The sequence below is a fragment of the Thamnophis sirtalis genome, unplaced genomic scaffold, assembly GCF_051295495.1.
Source record: "Thamnophis sirtalis isolate CommonGarterSnake01/CBP01778 unplaced genomic scaffold, rThaSir2_p1.2 scaffold_7, whole genome shotgun sequence".
In the NCBI taxonomy this organism is placed as follows: Eukaryota; Metazoa; Chordata; class Lepidosauria; order Squamata; family Natricidae; genus Thamnophis; species Thamnophis sirtalis.
In genome coordinates, this window is record NW_028261387.1 from 35,565,801 (window position 1) to 35,587,411 (window position 21,611).

Consider the following 21,611-nt stretch of genomic DNA (forward strand, 5'->3'; position numbering starts at 1 on the left):
ATGGGGCTGCAAAGAAAAGATGTGAGTCATCTTATCTTTAATTTAAGGATTAATCCTCAGGTCTGTATGGCTGTATTTCTCTCAGTATTAATGATATATTGCGGTTAGAAATTATTATAAAATGCTTTGAACTTTGTATAGGCGTTTGAAAGGGTGATATATATTACACGTTTTTTTTAATAATATTGTTCTGGTTTGCACTTCAGTAGGAGAATTCCAGGTAAGTGTCTTTAATTAACCCAGAGATGCAAATGAAAATTAACAACAGCCACATTGAAAGTATGTTAACCAGCCTGTTTAGCGTGGCTTTCCACATACTGTATCAGTGCATTCCAGACATGTGGAAGTAAATTCTCACACTTCCTAGTCAGCAAATCCATTATAAATTAAAGGAGACAATGTCCAAGAGATGAAAAGGGAAGCCAACAGAACAGGCAAATACCAGAGTAATTGATGATATAATATCCAATAATAGATGAGCTAAATTTGCAAGGCTATCTATCATTACAAAACATTTTAGAAGCACACTGATATTAATGATTAAATAGCACGGCCACACATTTTACAATTGTTTCCCTAGACGGTAATGATTAGAGACACAACTGCAGAATTTATGACAATGTCTTTTTATACCTCTCATCTGTGGAATGTCTTTGATAAGTCATTGAATCTTTTGAGTTTCATTTTTCTTTATATAGTACTCTCTGATATTGCTTTCTTGTCTGGAAAATAGAAAAAGGATCCAAGGAAAATAATCTGGATTGTTTTCGGAATGTCAAGCCTTCATTCATCCACTCTATATATTCCAAGATCTCAACACTGTAATTATAACAAAATGAAAGGCTCCAGTCTAGACTTATCCTTGACATGCTGGATCTCCACCTGCAGAAGGGATCCATTTGTTTGCATTCTGAAGGAACATTGTGCTGCAAAGATCCTATCTGTGTTCTTTAGGATCCTGGAGCAACCTTGGCAAATGAGAAGTACACCAGCATTATACCGGCTAGTAGTTTTCACTGTGGAATATATATGTGTACAGGACAGAGGTTAGACTTGGGGATGTGTAAAACATCCACTGCACTGAGTATGGAATTAGTTTTGCATGATCTTGTGTCCAACACAAATATACATACATAAATACATGTGTGGGTGCACGTCTGTATATACGCACATGAACACATAACATGCATTCATACACATACAAACACATTTTCTACACTATAATCATTGAGGGGCAAAAAAGCTAAGGCCAAAAAATGTATGGAAAAGAAGGTGCTTGGAAGATTGAGACAGCAGGGCTACTGAGGTATGCCAAGCCATGCTGGGACATAGATGGGGGGGGGGGTTTGAAAGAAATTAGAGATGATGCTCATCAGCATTATTCCCCTCCCCCACTTCCCAGATTTTGTTTTATCCAAAACCTGGAATCACTAGCCTGTTCTTCTGAATCCTGCCTTGACTGGGAATGCTTTGACAGGATTTCCAAGCTCCAAGGAAGAAAATTGCAGTCCCCCCTTTGCTTTTCAGCATATGCCAATATGATGTCCTGCAGATGTGTTTGAATGTATGTTCCGCAACCCCTCCCCCATCCCGAAGATGGGAGGTGAAACCCAATAGGGAAAGGTTGTGGAGGCTGGAGGAATATCAGGGATCGCGCCTGAAGCTTCGAAGTTCTCCCGGACTTCGTTTCCCCGGGTTGGAAGTCCGTCAGGACAAAAAACACACACACACACAACACAAGAGCTCATCTTCGGAACAGTAAAACAAAAGGAGAAATTGCTGTCGATTACAATCGCTTTTCAGAAAAGAGAAGGTGCACTTGAGACAAGGAAAAGTTTGAATGAGTCCTTTGGTCCTTTGTGCCTCTAACGGGGTCCCCTTCCCGCTCTTCCTCCCTTACTTTTTTTTTAAGTGGGAGTGAGGAAGACTCCCCCCCCCTTTGAGAGGCGGCCGAGCTTTGTTAGTGAGCCAGGCGCCCTCTGGCGGCGGCAGTTGTATCTTGCTTGCCTTTCACACGCGGGATGGGAAAGAAAAAGTTTGGAAAAAGTTTTGGAAGTCGCGGTAAAGTGATGAGAGTGTGGAGGTTCGCCCCCCCCCCCGCCTCCTGGCTTTTCCTTAGCTGTGTGAGCGTGCGTGTGTGAAACCGACATGATGACATCCACAGTAGTGCCCGCCTTCCCGTGCCTGTTCAAATAGCATTTCCCTACATCTATCGCCATCGAAAAACTAGGATCCCCGCTACCTCCGCCGTCCCACACCCCTCCTTTCTCAGGGAAAGAGGGAGAGAGAAAGAGAGAGGGAGAGAGAAATCATTTTATTTTCCCACCTCTTTCCTTTTAAGCGCCAAGGGGAAAATAGAAAGCGGGGCAAACCTTCACTAACTTTCGGCCAGCATAAACCGATTTTCCTCTGAAGAGTTGCATTCCCCCCCCCGCCCCCCGAGCATGACGGAGGCTCGGGATCAGCGCCGCCGAGGGTTCGCGAACCATCCTTGCGGGACCATTTAACACGGCTCCTTTCCCTCCCCTCCTCCTCCTCCCCCCCCCTCGCCGTCCCGCCAACCAGGGCAGCGGACGCGAACTCTCGCTTTTTTTTCCCTTTCCTTTTTATTTTTTTTTGCACTTGTCAGATGCAGACAGGACATTGGCCGGCTGGGATCGAGACACCCAAGGCAATCCGACCGGCGAAGAGCTCCTCTTAAAAAACAGCCGGCAAGGCGCGTCACCGGGGAGGAAGAGGATGCAGCCCCACCTGGCGCTGATCTGCGTTGCTGTGCTCGGGGGAGCCTTGCCGACGTCGGCTCGACCCGAGCCCATGAGGCGGCAGCAAATGGACCCAAGGCGATGTCAGCTGCCCCGATCGGTGAGCTGGGCGAGCGAGGGAGGAGTGGCAAGAGGAGAGGTGTAAGCGGTGGAAGGAGGTGTGGGTGGCGGAGATTCCAAGTAAGCAGAGCCTGGGCAGCGCCACGTGCGGCAATCTCTTGGGATTTCCTGAGATGATCCCCGAAGAGCCCCTCAGTCAGCCAGTGGTTTCTTTCCCAGGACCCCGAAAGTTTGGGCTTTGCAATTGGGCCCTTAAGATCTGGGGGATGATGGCTGGGCTCTCTGGGGAGCGCCGCCTTTGGCTGGAGAACCGGTATTGGAAAGAGTGGACGTAAATGGTCAACTCGATAAGAAGGCAGATTTCAGCGTCTGCCCCTTAGGCAGCATCGAGCACATTGGGCTGCTTGGCTGGTAAACGGTAGCAAATAATCCTGTAGTCAAGTCGTAGACTTTTACTACCAGATAGGCTAACAGCCTCTGCTTGCCAACACTGGAGCCCTTCCCATCTTTTCTCAGGCATCCTCTGAAAACGTTTAGGCCATACCTAGATAGCTAATAATATAGGTATGATTATACCTATGTATGTGCTTCTACTCTGATTCAGACGAAGCAAAGCTAATAACTCTTAGGGTCCTTCGGTCAACTTTTCCATATTCTGTAATTTGTTTTTATTTAAACAGGGTTTTCATGGGCGATGTATAGTTTAGTAAAATAAAGACAGCATAATTTACAGCATAATGTCACCTATTCATGTTTCTGAAACGGCAGCTCCTTTAAATAAGTTATAGTGCCAAACTAGGACCTGTCTTCACTGTGCCATGTCCCTTATTAGAAGATTTGGGCCACCTGTCCTGTAGTCTCTTAGCCTCAGCTACCTCAGAGTTGTATTTAGGTTGGGCTGGAGAAGTAGATGACTGTGTATATACTGTTTTGAAATCCTAGAGAAAATGGGGCACCTTGGTGCAAAAACTCAGGTGAATGGATCGTCTTGTCCTTTAGAAGCACTGTGGTTATTACCGGTATCATCTGCTGCCTCAGGTTATATGAAAGCCAGTGGAACTACACACTTGCTTCCAATTTAGGATCAAAAGACTTGCTTCTGACAGGAGTACAGGCGGCATAAAATTAGTATGTATTACTGACAAATTATGGCTCTCTGGGACAATCGGTTAAGGATTTGCAGAACTTCTCTGCATAGGGAGCCCACGTAGGCTGGATAAAAGAACAAGGTTATCTCTTAAGTATAGAGTTCTGGCCTCATCAAATGCAAGGATAAATGACCCAAATAGCTGATCTTAGCTTAGATAAAGAAAGAAGATAAACCTGTTCCACTGAGTGCAGCTTTATATATGTGTTTGATGTACTATGTTCTGTCCAAAAATGTACATATATAACAATGAACAAAATCTTGCTTGTATTAAATGTATTTCTTCCATACAAGAAGGCTGTTTAAAGTACAGTGACCTATAAAGGAGAATATTTGCAGCTCAGGATTGAAATGAGGAGTCCTTGCTGCTCTCTGAGCTTGGTTATTTTCTTGCAGACCTTTCATTACCCAAACTAGGTAACATCATCAGTGCAAGCTCAGAGAGCACCAAGGATAGTAACCTATTCCGTTATTATAGCTCTCTCCAACTCAATGGACAGTCACTTGGATATTAAGGCATAATATATCAGTGAAGTCTGTATCTTTCCCTGCAACAGAGTATTTGTTAAAATCTTGATTGAATTCAGTAGAATTGTTCTAGCACATGTAATGTCAATAGATATTGCTTCAATATCTCTTAGGTTAGTATCAGAGAGATTATGTGAAACAATAGTCTTCAAACAATTCCAAAATAGGTGACAATCACAGTACACACCTGCATTTCCTCTCTGAGTCATTTACTTTTTTTAAAAAAAAAAATGCTGGCTTTAAATATCTCGGTCACAGCACAGTCCCTGATGCTGATTAGTTGCCTTTCTGATTTCTTTTGCTTAGCAAAGAGACCTGAACTCTTTCCTCTGGACAATCCGGAGAGATCCCCCTGCCTACTTATTTGGCACCATCCATGTGCCTTACACACGGGTGTGGGATTTTGTTCCTGAGAACTCCAAAGCTGCTTTCCAAGCCAGTTCCAGTGTGTATTTTGAGTTGGATCTCACAAACCCTTCCACTATCTCAGGCCTGGCCAACTGTCAGTTGCTTCCTCGTGGAGAGAATTTACAAGATGTGCTTCCCCGGGATCTTTACCATCGCCTCAAACGCCATCTTGACTATGTCAGGTTGATGCTGCCTCACTGGATGACTCCGGATCAAAGGGGCAAAGGCCTTTACGCTGATTACCTTTTCAATGCCATTGCTGGAAATTGGGAACGCAAGAGGCCTGTCTGGGTAATGCTGATGGTCAATTCCTTGACTGAGACAGACGTCCGTTCACGGGGAGTGCCGGTGTTGGACCTCCACCTGGCTCAAGAGGCCGAAAGGATGAAGAAAGGCACGGGAGCTGTGGAGAAAGTAGAAGAGCAATGCCACCCTCTGAATGGGCTGAACTTCTCCCAGGTAAGGGGGATCTAAGATCTTTTAATTTTCCAGAGAGTGTCTTCTCTTTAAAAAGAACTGGCATTAGTTTGGGACAGGCAGAAACTGCCGAATGAATTAATGCCAGATGCTAATGTATCCTATGTTTATATTCTTCAATGAACTTTCGTGAAATTCTTCTATGAAATGTAGATTTATGGGAACACAGATAATTGGTTTTCCTCTTTAGATAATGTGATAACTGCAATAAAGTTACAACACGGAATCCTAGTGCCAGGACAGGAGGTTAATACTGAATATCTGCACAACGTAGGAATAAGATTTAAAGCCGCCTTGGCACCCTGCCTTTTCTAAACAAGAAAGTTTAGGATGTGTGTTTAGGATAGAATTACCATGTGATTTCTTCCATAATTTGCATTATGGTTAAATATGAAAACTGATTTTTGAAGATAACCTTGAGGAGCATCTGGAAGTCGGGTATGGTGGGAAAAACATCAATGCTGCAATGATTCCTTGGTTTTGAAAAGAATATCAGATGTGTAATATATGGTGCGCACACACACTCACACACACACTCACACAAACACACGCACAAACACAAATAAAGTAAAGAGGCAGCTAGATCTTTCTAGGTGTGTCTTTCAATGAGCATTGATACTAGTGTCTTGGAGGTCAGATTTATTGTGTCAGATGCTTTACGTGCAACAGTGAGAAGCTACAGAAAATTGTCTGAAATTAAGTCACTATGCATGTTAATGACATGCAGGGGAGGGGAAAATACAGACATTTGGCCTGGATCTGCTCCATGCCAAGATGGAAAGGTCCTCAGCACCCCATGCATTCTGTGGAAAGACAGATGCTATATATTTTGTCAAACCCATTCAGATCCGGAAGGGGTTGCTTCTTGCTGTTGCATGTGAGTTTTTCTTTCATTGCTCTGGACCAACATGGTCTTACAGTTACCCTAATACCTATTTTAAATGGATGTATGGAATATGGAATCCAGTGCAATTCTATACACATCTATTATGCAATAAGCTCCATTCAATTTCAAAGGGCCTCCTTTGATGGATATACAGACAGGAGTGGATCTTCAATTCAGGATATTTGCTGTTTTTATAGTTATCGGTATATAAAATGCTGGGATGCTCCTGAAAGAATGCAGTTTCTAATTGTATTTGGTAAGGGCTTAAATCCTCTACCAAAGAATGCTGATATAGCCTTGTTTTCTACTTCTAAATGTAGATGTTTTCTGTATGTTTTATATATATATACTACAGTATATACTGAATAAGTCAAAAGAAATGCATTATTAAGGGTATTCATAAGGGTAGAGTCCGAGGGGTGGGTTTGCTGCTGGCATTACTGTTGGAACAGTACACAATTTTTTTTGCACATGTGTGCTAGTTTCACTCACACACATGCCAAAAGTGCGCTCGGGGCGCATGCGCATTTGCACCTAAAAAGGTCTGTGCATTCACACATTAGAAAAGGAAAAAAATACATTTTTGCAATGCAATTTTTGCATTTCTGCGCATGTGCAGAACCAAAAATCAAGATGGCACCACCGCCACTAGAACCGGTTCAAGGGCGTGGCAGGCCAAGTTACTACCTACTCAGCCAAACCAGTCCGAACCGGTAGGAACCCACCTGCGTTGTGTTCTCTTATACCCAATCTATATTCATTTTGTGTGTGTGTAATAATATTGTTTATAGTAAATGCTATGATGTTAACTTATTCTTGGATTGTATGTATGTGTGTTTATGGCATTAAAATATGGATTGTAAAATTACAGCTGCTCCTCGTTTACAGCAAAACCATCAGCATTAGACACCCCTTGTTCTCACAATCTAGATTTATCCCTTGATTTAGGTAATGGGCTTCTTATGCTTCTCTGAAGAATACATTGTCTGTGAGATTTTGGATGGAGCACTGCTTTCCATTAAGCCGCTCTCCCAAAGATCACCTGTAAAAATATGTAGTTAGTTGATCATCCAGCCAAAAAATAGATGGCAGAATTGAAATAAAATGGGAAAAACATTCTAACAGATTCATTTTGGGATCGTTTATTTGTCCAAATAGTTTCAATTTTGATACAGTCACAGAAAAAAGTATGTGTGAAAACAATCAGGTCTTTTCTTAGAAAATGTTATAATTACCAAACACCTGTTTTAAAGGAGAGGTATGGAATCTGGATGTTGCTTGACTAGAGTAGGCTGTCTACAGTATGTTGATAACAAGAAGGGGTGAGACTTATTTGATTCTTATCCATTGACCATATTGTTGATGTCCATAGAAGTTGAAAGCATGAAAGACTACAAATTTTCAATCTTGGATTAAAAGACTTGATAGGAATTCCCTTTTCAAGTGAGGGATTTAACTCCAATCAAACTTTTTTTTAATCAATTGCTTATAATAATACATTGAGAGAATATTACTAGATTTTTGTCTTCTCCCTTATAAATTGTTCGCCAACTAATGATGTAGATTTTTGTCATTTATCCCAAAGATCCTCCTCTAAGCAAATGCATTTTACATCTGGAATTCAAATCCATTTTCCCCCTGTTCTGGAATTACAAGAAAATAGGGTATGCAAAGGTTTAAAATAGGCTTTGCTGTTTCAGTAACAGTTTTATTTTATTAATATTGGCACTGTAGAATAAATATTTTCAGGTTTTGAAAGGGGTCAATGGAATTACAAATCTGTGTTCATCAATTGGGTCATTAGTATACAGTGAGTATCTATGGCAAAACATTAGTTCCATATTTTTTTTAAAAAGAACTTTTTAAAAATGACCAGGGGAAACCCAACCAATCAGTAGCAACTAATGAATCAATATTCTTCGGCCTACTTGTTGCAAAGTGAACAACATATTTGTGACAGTTTCATTGAAGAGTTAACATTCAGATTCCTATTTTAAATGCAGACTGCAGTACTTTAAATCAAGTTCACAAATAATTAGCAGAGACACACTGTGCTGCTTATGATGCTGGAGTCTCTATCAGGTCAAATAGTACTTAAATCTTTTAAAAGTCCTTCATAAAAATGTACAGTGGGAAGTTTACAAATCTGAACTATATAACACATTTTTGTGGCTGTAAGCATGAACTCTCTTTTAATCTCTCAGGATGAGAACTAATGCTGGTTTATATTTCTTCTCCCCAAGAGTCTGATTTTAACTCTGCACATCATTATTCTTAGTAGATTTTTCTGCGTAATAAAGGGAAAAAAGATTAAATACTCCAAAGAGGGCTTTGGTTTTATAAATCTATTACTTCCAGACTCATTGATTTGGGGTAGTTGAACAATTACTGTCATTCACAAGCAGGTAGTCTATCAGATTTAAAAATACCTTAGTAGTTTTTACTTTGGCTGATGAATCACATCATTCTAAGGTGGATGCTATGTTTATATTGTTATGCAAGTCCTTTATGGAATAAAATTGACATGGTAGCAGAATTAATGTGTATGCGGGCATCTGAAAGATACATTAAAAAACCACAGACAGTCTTGCTGACAGCAATAGAAGAAAAGAAATAAAAGATAGTTAAAATGCAAAATCTCTTCTATCATTTTTGTACTGCAGTCTAAAAACCGGTTGGCTGGCCTTCACAGCTGGCAAATTGTTTAAAAGGAGCAATTTGTAATATTATCATATGGTCTAGCAATTCTGCTGTTGGTTTTACTGTTATGGCCTTAATTGAAAGGAGTGGATTATGATGAACAAGATTTCCTCTCTAAATCCTGAATCTCGGGCCTTTTTCTAAGAAAAAATATAATTAGTGGTATTAATGGTAGAAATTAGAAATTGACCAGAATTTGTTTTCCAATGGTATGTCTAGGTTGATGGGAACAACATCTGTGATCATTTACAACATTGAATCTGTTCTCAGCATCAGTAGGGTTCTCTTTAACCTGCTTTAAGCATTATTTTAATTGCAATATGTGTAACTTACAACATTTGGAAACCAGGTCCCAGAAGACATGCTATAGTGAAATGTTCTTAGGCTAAGGTGACCAGATTTTCAGATTGGTAAAGAGGGACACCTTTGACCGGGGGGGGAGGGGGGGCTTGATTAAAAATTTTATACGGAGCAACAAAAATTTTCATACAACGCAAAAATAGTATTGTAATATTTTTTTATTTCAACATAACTACAATTTACAAATATAAATTGTAACTGTTGTCAAACATCAAAATTTTGATCACGTGACCATGAGGATGCTGCAACGGTCGCTAAGTGTGAAAATGGTCGCTAAGTGTGAAAAATGGTCATCAGGCACTTTTTTCAATGCCATTGTAACTTTGGTCACTAAGCCCATTATACCACCTTTCTTGCCACAGTTTTTAAGTGAATAACTGTAGCTGACAAGTTAATAACATAAGTGAATCTGGTTTCTGCATTTGACTTTGTCAAAAGGTGATTATATGACCCCAGGACACTGAAACCATCATAAATACGAATCTGTTGCCAAAAATCAAAATTTTGATCGTGTGACCATGAGGATGCTGCAACGGTTGCTAAGTGTGAAAATGGTCACTAAGTGTATAAAATGGACATCAGTCACTTTTTTCAATGCCATTGTAACTTTGGTCACTATACCACCTTTCTTGCCACAGTTCTTAAGTGAATAACTGCAGCTGGTATTTTGTATTTTGGATAGAATCTTTTTTTAAATAGTCTAAGACAATTTAAAAAAAGAATCCACACAGAATAAATTGAAGTAAAACATTTCAAATTATTCCACACAGAATAAATTGAAGTAAAACTATTTTTAAAAATTCTATGCACAATATATATCAAAGTATTGTGCATAGAATTTTTAAACATGGTTTCACTTCAATTTATTTTGGATAGAATCTTTTTTTAAATAGTCTAAGACAATAACACACAGAATAAAACTATTTTAAAAAATTCTATGCACAATAAATAAAATATTATTTTAAAATACATTAAAAAATAAAAGAAAAAAACCCAGCTCACTTACCAGCAGGCAGGAACTCCAAGTCAATCCAGAATGATATAGATGTTAATACAAAGAACTGAGCAAATTAAAATGGTGAAATTAGTCAGGGAAATATTTTTTAAAGAAACTTTGCCACCATTTTTTCCACACGAGCTGACCTCCAACCTCCGTGCCCCTCCCCTCCAGAAAATCTAGGAAGGAACACTTGCGGCTTCTCTAGCTAAGTATTTCCTGCAGCTCTATAGTACTGGGTCATCTTTTCTTATAAAAGGAGGTAAAGGGGGCGCGGGGGAGGGTCTGTTTTCTTGCTTTAACGTTTTAATTATATCTTCAATGAAAGTACTGAGACAGAGAGAGCGTTAGACAGAGTGTCTTTTGTCTTGCCCCGGTTAGGATTTTTTAAGCAAATCCACTGGGCTTTCAACATGAAGCCAGAAAATTGGGACTTTTTTAAAACGCCCCAGGACACGGGACAAATTGTTAGAAATCGTGACTGTCCCGCTAAAATCAGGACGTCTGGTCACCTTATCTTAGGCATCTGCTTTCAAGAATTTCTAAGAGGGGGCAAGAGGTTTGCTCTTTTTCCTAAAAGCTTAGCTTTTTTTTACCCCTTTCCAGGGGTGGGTTCCTGCCAGTTCTAACCTCTTCTATAGAAGAGGTTCCACAAATCTACAGTGCATTTAGAACTGGTTCCAACTCCCTCGCCCCGACCGTCCACACATCATCAAGATGAAGAGCGAGAGGAGGAATTCTGGGAGTTGAAGTCCACAAGTCTTAAAGCTGTCAAGTTTGAACACCCCTGGGTTTTTTTTCCTAAGGGGTTAGGGGTGCAAGAGTCTTGTAACTTGACAGCTTTAAGACTTGCATGATTCAAATGCCAGAGTTTCTGAGTCAACATTTTAGTTGCTAAGCAAGAGCGTTGTTAAGTGAGTTTCACCACATTTTACATGTTGGCCACGCCCACCCAGTCACATGGCCGGCAAGCCACTCCCACCTGGTCACATGGATGGTAAGCCACTCCCACAAAGCAGGCCACACCTACAGAAGAGGTTCTAAAAAAATTTGAAACCCACCACTGCCCCTTTCCCATCTTTATATTACACTACTAAAATACTATATGGGATACTACAAAATATCAGTCTATCCAATGCTGTATTCTTATGCCTTCTGGAACAATCTGAAGATGTTTCAAAGGAAGAAAGCTCAATTTTTCAGAACCTTCATTAGCATTTGAAGAGGGTATGTAATGTTTGATTCAGAGATTATGGCAAAAGTTTAACAAGCCACAGTGGCCTAATTCATTTATGCTAAGATATAAACCATGATTTACAAGCTTAATGGCTGAGTTCCTGTGTTAAGCCAAAACCAAATATACCATGCACCAGTTTAAGACAACACATATTCTGAACAGAAAATTGTATTTTCAAAATAAATTCCTTTGCATCATTAAGTTCTTCCTTAATCTGATGTCTTAGTGTACTGATCTGAACCCAGGGGGATTTTGTTGTAAACATTCCTTGATTTGCTTGCATAAAAGACCCAATTGAATTGGATCCTTTGTGCAGCAAACAGAAAACAACAACAATGCAATATCCGAAAGATCTCTTCTCTCGTTTTCACTTCAGTTTATATGGAAGAAAATCTTTCCCCAGCCAAAAACACACCAGCATTTCAGCAGCAAAACCACTCAGTGTTGCTGCCAAGAATATAATATGGACATAGTCTACTCAGCTCAAGGGAGAATTTTAATAGGATCCTATTCAAGTCCCATTGGAATTAAGGGGATTTAATACAAAATAAGCTTGCATTGCTTAATGCTTCCTGACTGGGCCCAGATTTCGACAATCTTTTGGTGTTTATGAGTCTGCGGTATATATGTGTGTATGCAACAGTGAAAAATGTATGTGTGGCAGAATGGTTTGTACTTGAATACACATATGGATATCAACTTTACTTTCCAATTAAATTGCTTTGTTTTATTAGCAATTAATATACATTTACTTATTCATTTTGCTTTGGCCCTGCCTTCTTTTTAGAGTATGGTCTTTGTTTGATATTTCATATGTGCAACAAATATATATTGAATACTCATACTAGAAGAAAATAATTCTCAGAATTGTTTGCAACGGAAGTTGGGAACCGTGGCTAAGAATCTAGAGATGCTGGTGGTGTAGAGGATTTTTGACAGTTTAGAAGCTAACAAGCAAACAATTCAGAAGATAATGATGAAACAACTCTTCAATAGTGAGAAAATTATATTCATGTAGTCATAAAGAGTCAAATATGATTGAGGCTATTTTATTTTTATGGTGGAACAAATTAACTCAACAAGCACCTTGAATTGTACCCAGAAGTTATTGGAATCTGGTGCAACCGATGGAGTAGTTGTATTCCATGGCCAAAACAAATTGTGCCCATAACTATCTCCCCCATTGCTTCTAGACCAACTGAAGCTTCTGCATGATCTTCAGAGGGCAGACCAATGTAAAACATGTTGCAATGGTTCAATTGTAAGGTGACTATGGATGGAGGAAATTTTAGTTTAAGTCTTTGCAGTTTCAAAATAACTCTAAATGTACAGGTTTGCTTTGGAACATGGAACTCCATTGGAGTTGGGCGGCTAAATAAACATAAATAAATAAATAAAAGTAAGATATCATAACAAATGTACACATATGGCTTTTTATTTAGCATCAGATAATGACCAATAAGAGTGAATGCTGATATAGTGGCTTGATTTAATTTTAAGATAGACATTTATATAGCCCAGGCATTGGCAGGGATGAACAAAGATTTATATAAAATTTGCAGAAACAAATGTAAATACACGGATACTAATTTAAAATATATGGTAATTATGTGAATAAAAATGGCATCTGTCTTCCATTAGTATAAGAGTGTGTCTTGGCGTTCTATGTACACACTCAATACTATTTGTGTTTCCACTGTTGATGTCAACGCTTTCAATGACTCTTTTCCTTTAAATGGGACGTGACTGTTCAGCTTCTCAAATAGAGAACTGCTCTTTGTAAGCTAGGCTCCATGTGATACTTTTAAGTCCATTTTCAGAGTGATTACAAAACGTCCAAACAAACATGATACAGGTGACTTGCAGGCATAATGCGTTATTGTATGGATTGTTTTCCTCCTTTTATTATTTTCCCTATTATTAAGCAGCTCTGAATGCATGCAGGGTGCAAAGGATTGCTCATTGTGGGTACTGGAAGGGCAGGGCCTTTTCTCTATTTCTCCTGCTGCTGGATTTTGTTGGGGGAGGGAAGGGAAAGGATTGGAAAAGCATATGAAAGCAATAATTGATATTTCTCTCCCCAACACTCTTGAAGATCTGTATCAAGTAGGAAAACAAAACAATCTGGTAACACATATATAACCTACTATATGGAAGCATAAATAGGTCCTTTTCAATGCAGAACCTAATCATCTCCTGTAGGCATCCTTGTTCATACGCAGATAGAAGCCCAATTAGTATTTATCCTTGCCTTCTTTTCCATAGTTTACAATCATTTCCCAATTTGTTAAATGTGTGCAAGGTAGGGAAAGATGCATTGTATTTAAAAGTAGGATTTATGCCTGAAATTACATATACTGAGCATGCCTAGTTTCCCAGTGTAATTTTTCATTTGTTCTGTCACTTCTTACTACAGTATTTGTAACCTGTAGAATATCATTTCACCATTTTGTCTGTCAATAATTTCTTCTTTGATTTCATATAAATTCCAGGTTGGATCATCAAAGATAAGTACTTAGTCAACTCGTTTGCTGTGAGTCTCTTTCAATTGCCTTTAGTTTTTCCAAGGAACAAGAATCTCCCCTAGTTATTCTCATTTTTGTATTTTACACTAAAGATATATAAACTTTAGCTTCATTGTTAGTGCTTCTTATGAGCGGTGTGACTTTACTTCAACTAACATTGTATGGTGTGTATTTCTTGTGGTATTATCAACCATTTTATCCAGAATCATATTCAAAGCATTAATTTTTCTTCAATCATTCTGATGGTCAGCTTCTTCAGCCTTCTATTATAATTGGGAAAACTACGGCCATGACAGTATTATGGAATGTTAAGTAAGTTTGGGAACATACACAGGTAACAATAATAACCCCAGAAGTGTCATCTGCTTCTAATTAGGTGCAAACATGTCCCATGTCTAGTTGCCTCTTTCTGTAAAATGTTCTTTTAAAAATAATAATAAGAAAATAAAATGTTATGCAGCAATAGTTTCGGTGGTTTTTATATATTTATAGAATCTATCCTATTAGTCACTTGTGTTCGTCATTTTCTTCTCTAACTACAATCTATTTCTGGTTTGATGTCTTGCATCAACTTTTTAGCTGGGATGCCAGAATATTTCTTAATGCCTCTGAGTAATGATCACTCACAACCTTTGTCTTTCTCTTGCTTCATTTTTGTACGATAGTCTTAATTTTAGGGAACCATGGATTCCTCCACCAGCTTCAATACGTCATGCTAATCTCAGAGAACCCAGGAGCTTTGTTTAACCTTTGAAATGTGCATTCGATTCTTTGCCTTTAGCTTATTTTATTCCTGTCTGACTTTCGTTTTGCTGCTTTCTTTCATCTCCTATCACTGGCTCTTTGTAGGTAACCTTAATCCTTTTGCAGTTGGCGTCTAAGCCTTTTACCCTGTTGCTGTGTTTTTCAAAATGATCAAAATGGCCTTGTGGCGGGTTTGACATTAGCATCTTGATTTTTAAATCTGCCCATTGAATCTCTTCTCCGTGGGGAGCACGTTTCTTTCCCCTTCAGTGAGAAAGAACTCTGATGGACTGAATGAGACAAAACAAAGGACACTACCTAGTCTTTCTCTATTATTATGTTTAAATCATGAATATGATTATCTAGATTATATTATGCTATCCGCAGCAAAGTGCAGTTGATTAGATCAAACCCAGAGGTAAAAGAAGGACTCTGTCTAGGCCCTGCCAGAATTCACACTTAAACCCCATCTCCTTCCTCCTTTCTTAACTCTTAGATCGACAAATAAACATTGTTGCCTTGCTTTTCTGCTTCTTTCCCTGGCATTAAGTGGCAAGAGTGACTTTGTTAACTGTGTCAGTCTTCATTGCTCAGCTCCTGCTGTTCTATAAGATCCAGAGACACGGCAGCTCTGATTACTCCATTGATAGAAATTCAGAGAGTTGCAAGTGCTATTTAATGAAAGGCTGATGGGTGGCCCTTTGTACTGGGTCTCTGAGCAGCAGGAAACATTCGTAGATACACATAGACCATATTTTGATCTGCCCTTTGGCTTCCTTTCTTTTCTTTCCCTCTCCTGATCCGTTTCAAAAAAGTTTAACAAAAGACCTTGCCCAGCAAAAGTTTTCTGTTGAGCAGAGCTAAGAGCGGGACCGCGGATTTCATGGAACATATTTGCAAGTGTGCCTAATGAAGGCTAGGAAACGGTAGTCTCTCTGCAACAGGGTGCATGACCCCTTAGATGTGCTCATTTCTAGTGCTTCGCATGTTGTGAAAAAGATTAAGTTGAGATGTACAGGAAAATCACCTAGAATAGAATTCTTTATTGGCCAAACGTGATTGGACACACAAGGAATTTGTTTTCGGTGCATAAACTCTCAGTGTTCATAAAAGCTATAAGTGATAAATCATATCATAGTCTTCATAAAAATACATTCATCATCAATCATAAGATGCAACATTTAGTGATAGTCATAGGATACTTAATCAACATAAATCATACTAGGAAATTAAATAAATCAGTATAAATCCTAAAGACACAAGCAACAAGTTATAGTCATAAGTAGAAAAGGAGATAGGAAAGATAAGAAGAACAATAGTAATACAGGCCTTACTAAATAGTTTGATAGTGTTGTGTGAATTAGTGGTTTAGCAGAGTGATGGCATATGGGTGTGTGGGGGGGGACTATCCTTGTGTCTAGTTGTTCTGGTGTACAATGCCCTAGACCAGTGGTCTCCAACCCTGGCAACTTTAAGACTTGTGGACTTCAACTCCCAGAGTTCCTCAGCCAGCAAAGCTTAGTGAACATTCAAAGTTACAACAGCACCAAAAAAAGTGATTCGTGACCACTTTTCACTCTTACAATTGTTGTGGAATCCCTATGGTCATGTGATCAAACTTCAGATGCTTGGCAATTGACTCATGTTTATGACTGTTGCAGTGTCCCGGGGTCATATGATCCCCTTTTGTGACTTTCTGACAAGCAAAGTCAATGAAGAGGCCAGATTCACTTAACAACAGCTTTACTAATGTAACAACTATAGGGATTCACTGAACAAGAGGGATCGTAAAATGGGTCAAACCCACTTAACAAATGTTTCACTTAGCAACGGAAGTGTTGGGCTCAATTGTGGTTGTAATTGTATTTATAAAAAAATCTACCCTAGCTGGTAGTTACATGGACAGCCCTCTTATTGTGCAGGGTGAGGCAACCTCATGAGATAGCAGATGTGGGGACATGGCAGACGTGTGGTGGAAAAAAACATTTCTTTAGTACTTTAGAAGTAAAAGTCATTTGGTAGACAAGATGGATTTTATATGGGGAATGGATTGAGCAAATCATCTTGCCTTTTGACTTTTGCTGAAACCTCGTAAGTCAGTGGTCTCCAACCTTGGCAACTTTAAGACCTGTGGACTTCAGCTTTGCTGGCTGAGGAACTCTGGGAGTTGAAGTCCACAGGTCTTAAAGTTGCCAAGGTTGGAGACCACTGTCTTAAGTCAGTCTTAAACAACTGGATCTTATTTCAGTATTAATTACAAGAATTACATCTTTTGTTGCAATTGAGGAACACAGAAAAGGAGCAAAGGACAAATCTAGTAGTTTATTAGAATAGAATGAGCTGGAAGGGACCTTGGAGGTCTTGTAGACCAGCCCCTTGCTCAAGCAGGAGAACCTATACCATTTCAGGTAAATGACTGTCTAGACTCTTCTTAAAAACCTCCAGTGATGGCGCACCCATGATTTCTGAAGGCAAGCTGTTCCACTGGTTAATTGTCCTCTCCTTAATTCCAGGTTGCTTTTCTCTTTGATTAGTTTTCAACCATTGTTTCTTGTCCTGCCCTCTGGTGCTTTGGAGAATAGCTTGACCCCCTCTTCTTTGTGGCAGCCCCTCAAATACTGGAATACTGCTATCATGTCACCCCTAATTCTTCTTTTCTTTAGACTAACCAAACCCAAATCCTGCAGCTGTTCTTCATATGTTTTAGTCTCCAGGCCTTTGATTGTCTTAGTTGCTCTTCTCTTTACTTTTTCCAAAGTCTCAACATCTTTTTGTAGTATGGTGACCAAAATTGGTTGCAGTATTCCAGGTGTGGTCTTACTAGGGGTTTTATAAAGCGGTACTAATATGTCACGTGATCTTGATTCTATGCCTGTTTATATAACCCAGGATTGTATTAGCTTTTTTGGCTGCTGCTGCTGCAGACTGCTGGCTCATATTCAAGTGACCATCCACTAGGACTCCAAGGCCTCTCTCACAGTTACTGTTCATATAATTCCTTTCTGCTGCTTTCTATGACTTTCACTGTCATTGAAACTAAAATGTTGGTTGTAAGTTGAAATGATCATAAAGTGATCACATGACGATACCTGATTTTATGCCTTTTTGTGGTGGTCATTAAGAGAATGCCACAGTTGTAAAGTAAACACCGTAGCTGCTAATGACCATGGTTATTAAGCAAACTATTGTTTGCAATGAGGCATATTTTGCTGGAAATCTGAAGTAAATACCTGTTTCGACTACACCTCATGTGACTGTGGGGTGTTGGAAAGAGCCCTAAATGCAGGTGATTGCTAAGCTCTCACACGCAGTCACATGTCTGGGGGAGGCAATAGACCTTGAAACTATTGCAATGCGCTCTACATGGGGCAGCCCTTGAAGAGTATTCGGAGACTCCAACTCATCCAGAATGCAGCCGCGCGAGCGATTGTGGGTGCACCTCGGTACACCCACGTTACACCTATCCTCCGCGAGCTGCACTGGCTACCGATCGGTCTCTGGATACGCTTCAAAGTGCTAGTCATAACTTATAAAGCCCTTCATGGTATTGGACCTGGGTACTTGAGAGACCGCCTGCTGCCAATTACCTCCCAAAGACCCATTAGATCACACAGGGTCGGCCTCCTCCGGGTTCCGTCTACCAGCCAATGCCATCTGGCTACTACCCAGGGGAGGGCCTTCTCTGTGGCAGCTCCGGCCCTTTGGAACGAACTCCCCGCAGAGATTCGGACCCTCACCGCTCTCCAGGCTTTCCGAAAAGCCGTCAAAACCTGGCTGTGCCGGCAGGCCTGGGGTTGACGAGTTCCCCTCCCCTCTCGACCTGTATGGCTGTGTGATTCTTGGCTATTTTAACTACTTGTATTGTGTTCTATGTTCCCCTTTCCCCTTGAGTTCTTCGCTGCCCTGAGTCCCTCCCGGAAAAGGGCGGCATATAAATAAAACAAATCTCAAATCTCAAAATCCATATTGAAAGTCCCCTTTTCAGAGTCTGTCATAATTTTGAATGGCTGCCAAATGACTAGTCGTAATACGAGGACTATCTATATTTCCCATCTGAAGGGATTGCTTCAGTCAACCTAGTGACAGGACCAGTCCCGAAAGCTGGCAATATATTTACCAAAAGGAGGGATCTTTGAACACTTCAACTCTTTTAACCTAACCATCACATCCCCTTGATTGGAAAGCACCACCCAAAGAAAAATTCTTGTGCAGACATATCAAGACATAGCTTTTTGTGCCTTACTTTTCCTATCATGAATAGTGGACTTGGGTAAAAGCTGAGTGGATCTATTTTTTACAATAATACACTAATAGAATAACAAAGTTAGAAGGGACCTTGGAGGTCTTCTAGTCCAGTGGTCCCCAACCTTTTTATCGCCGCGGACCAGTCAGCCTTTGATAATTTTACCGTGGCCCGCTGAGCGCGCGCAGGGGTGGAGGGGCGTTGTTCGCGACGACACATTGATTGTTTATATATCAGATTGTTTTGATTAAACAACTTTTATTTTATTGTATTTAAACATGCCTTACAAAATAAAATACAATTACATAAATATAAAGTGCTTTAATATGCCCCCCCCCCACCCGGACAGACTTATGTTCCTCAAAGACCATCCTGAACCCTCAACCCGGACCAACCTTTCTGCCCGCCCTCCCCCTCCCCACCACATTCGGCGGGCAAAGAACAGAGCACGCACGCGCGAATGCCGTGGAGAGAGAGAAAATAAATATATATATAAATATATAACTGTTTGGGAGTAAAAGCGGGGAGGCGCACCCGGCGGTGGGGGGGGGAGGAGGAGGAAGGAGGGTGGGAAGGAAGCTGGCAAGCGAAGAACAGAAAGTAATTAGCAAGGATTAAAACGACCTGCCGGAAAAAGGAGAGGGGAAAAAAAAACACCAGATCTGACGGCTAGTGCAGGCTAGTGCAGCCTCCACCGGAGGGGCTGCAGAAACACACACTGCCAGTCCTGTCCTTCCTTTCCAACCAGTCTCTCTCCGCGCACGCATACACACACCACACAAACACACACCCGCCGGCAGATATGCACGCACACACACTTTTTTTTTTTTGCAATTGGCAGAACTACGGTTTTCTTTCTTTTTAAAAAAAATAATTAAATGGAGGTGGGGGGTGTGTGGAGAGAAAGGAAGAGAAGCGGACACATAAAACCGAGCCGCACTCGCGAACCACAGCATGCATCTGGGTGACAAAATTGCAGGGAGAAAGCAGGAAAAGCGGAGGAGAGAGCAAAAAAAGAAAAGAGCCAGACCAAGCGCGGCAGGGCGGGAAGGAAGGCGATGATGATTGGGGGAGGTTTGAAAAAGCAGATCCAAGCGCAAAAGTTACTGAGTCATTTCAGCGGCGGCCGGAACAGTTTTCTTGACTCCCTCCCTCTCTCTCACTCTCTCTTTCCCTGGCGATGGATCGGTGTGGGAGGGGGGGAGAGAGAAGGGAGGAGACGGCGAGGGAGGGAGGGAGAGAGAGCCGAGGGTGGGACCAAAGGTGGGGGGAGAGAAATGCATTTAAGAGGAGCGGATTTAAAAGAGCGATCATGATTCATGGCCCCCCGGCCGCTGCGCGGCCCGGTGCCAGGTACTCCACGGCCCGGCACCGGTCCGCGGACCGGGGGTTGGGGACCACTGTTCTAGTCCAATCCTCTGCCTAGGCAGGAAACCTTACACCACTTCAGACAAATGGTTATCCAAAATCTTCTTAAAAACTTCCAGTGTTGGAGCATTCACAATTTCTGGAGGCAAGTTGTTCCATGATTAATTGTTCTAACTGTCAGGAAATTTCTCCTTAGTTCTAAGTTGCATCTCTCCTTGATTAGTTTCTACCGGTTGCTTCTTGTACTATCCTCAAGTGCTTTGGAGAATAGCTTGATTCCCTCTTTTTTGTGGCAACTCCTGAGATATCAGAACACTGCTATCATGTCTCCCCCAGTCCTTCTTTTCATTAAACTGGACATATCTGCAACAGTTCTTCGTATGTTTTAGCCTCCAGTCCCCTAATCATCTTTGTTGCTCTTCTCTGCACTCTTTCTAGAGCCTCCACATCTTTTTTTACATTGTGGCAACCAAATCTGAATGCAGTATTCCAAATGTGGGCTTACCAAGGCAATACAAAGTGGTATTAAGAGGAAGGACTGAATTAAACCTTCTCTCTGTATGTATATATGTTTATTTTATTTTATTAAATTTATTCTGGTTGGCCAGTCCAGAAGATTCTGAGCAGCTTTCAATCTTCATAAAATGTAGTATGGAAAAATGTCTCTGCTATCATTGGTAAAGTATGATTACCTACCACCAAAAGTAATCTGAAATTATTATAGCAAGTTATTGTATCAGCTGTGTTTAATTCAGTCTATTCCTATATGAAAAAATGGTATTATCTCAGCTATATACTTAGTCTAAAAGTATATATACATACTTTCCCACATATTCCAGTTTGCTGGATGGACCATTTATTTCAATGAACAAGAAGAGAGGAATAAAATATCTGCTATTGGAAGCAGTAGGAAGAAAAGAGAACCTCATGAATATTTCAGCCCTCTGAACTTGTTTTTGACATGGAAAATAGTTTAAGGAATTACTTAAATACATAATCAAATAAATATAGTGCATGTTACCTATATAAGATGTGATATACTTATCTTATTTAGCCATTCATATCCTTGTTTCTCTGAGTGTGAATTACAAATTTCACCCTGGAACCTAACTGACATGATGAACTTTGGCAGAAATTCCCTACAGCTGATAAAGCTTACTGGAAAATCA

General features: G+C 40.4%; 1 protein-coding gene across 1 annotated transcript in view; it reads left to right on the forward strand.

Annotated features, from left to right (window-relative positions):
• Window positions 1–2,739: 2,739 nt before the first annotated feature.
• TRABD2B (TraB domain containing 2B) overlaps window positions 2,740–21,611 on the forward strand; it is a 326,342-nt gene continuing 307,470 nt past the window's right edge. Inside the window, exons 1-2 of the mRNA XM_087720793.1 lie at window positions 2,740–2,862; window positions 4,804–5,364. Coding sequence (XP_087576919.1) covers window positions 2,740–2,862; window positions 4,804–5,364 — 684 coding nt within the window. The remainder of the gene's footprint in view (window positions 2,863–4,803; window positions 5,365–21,611) is intronic.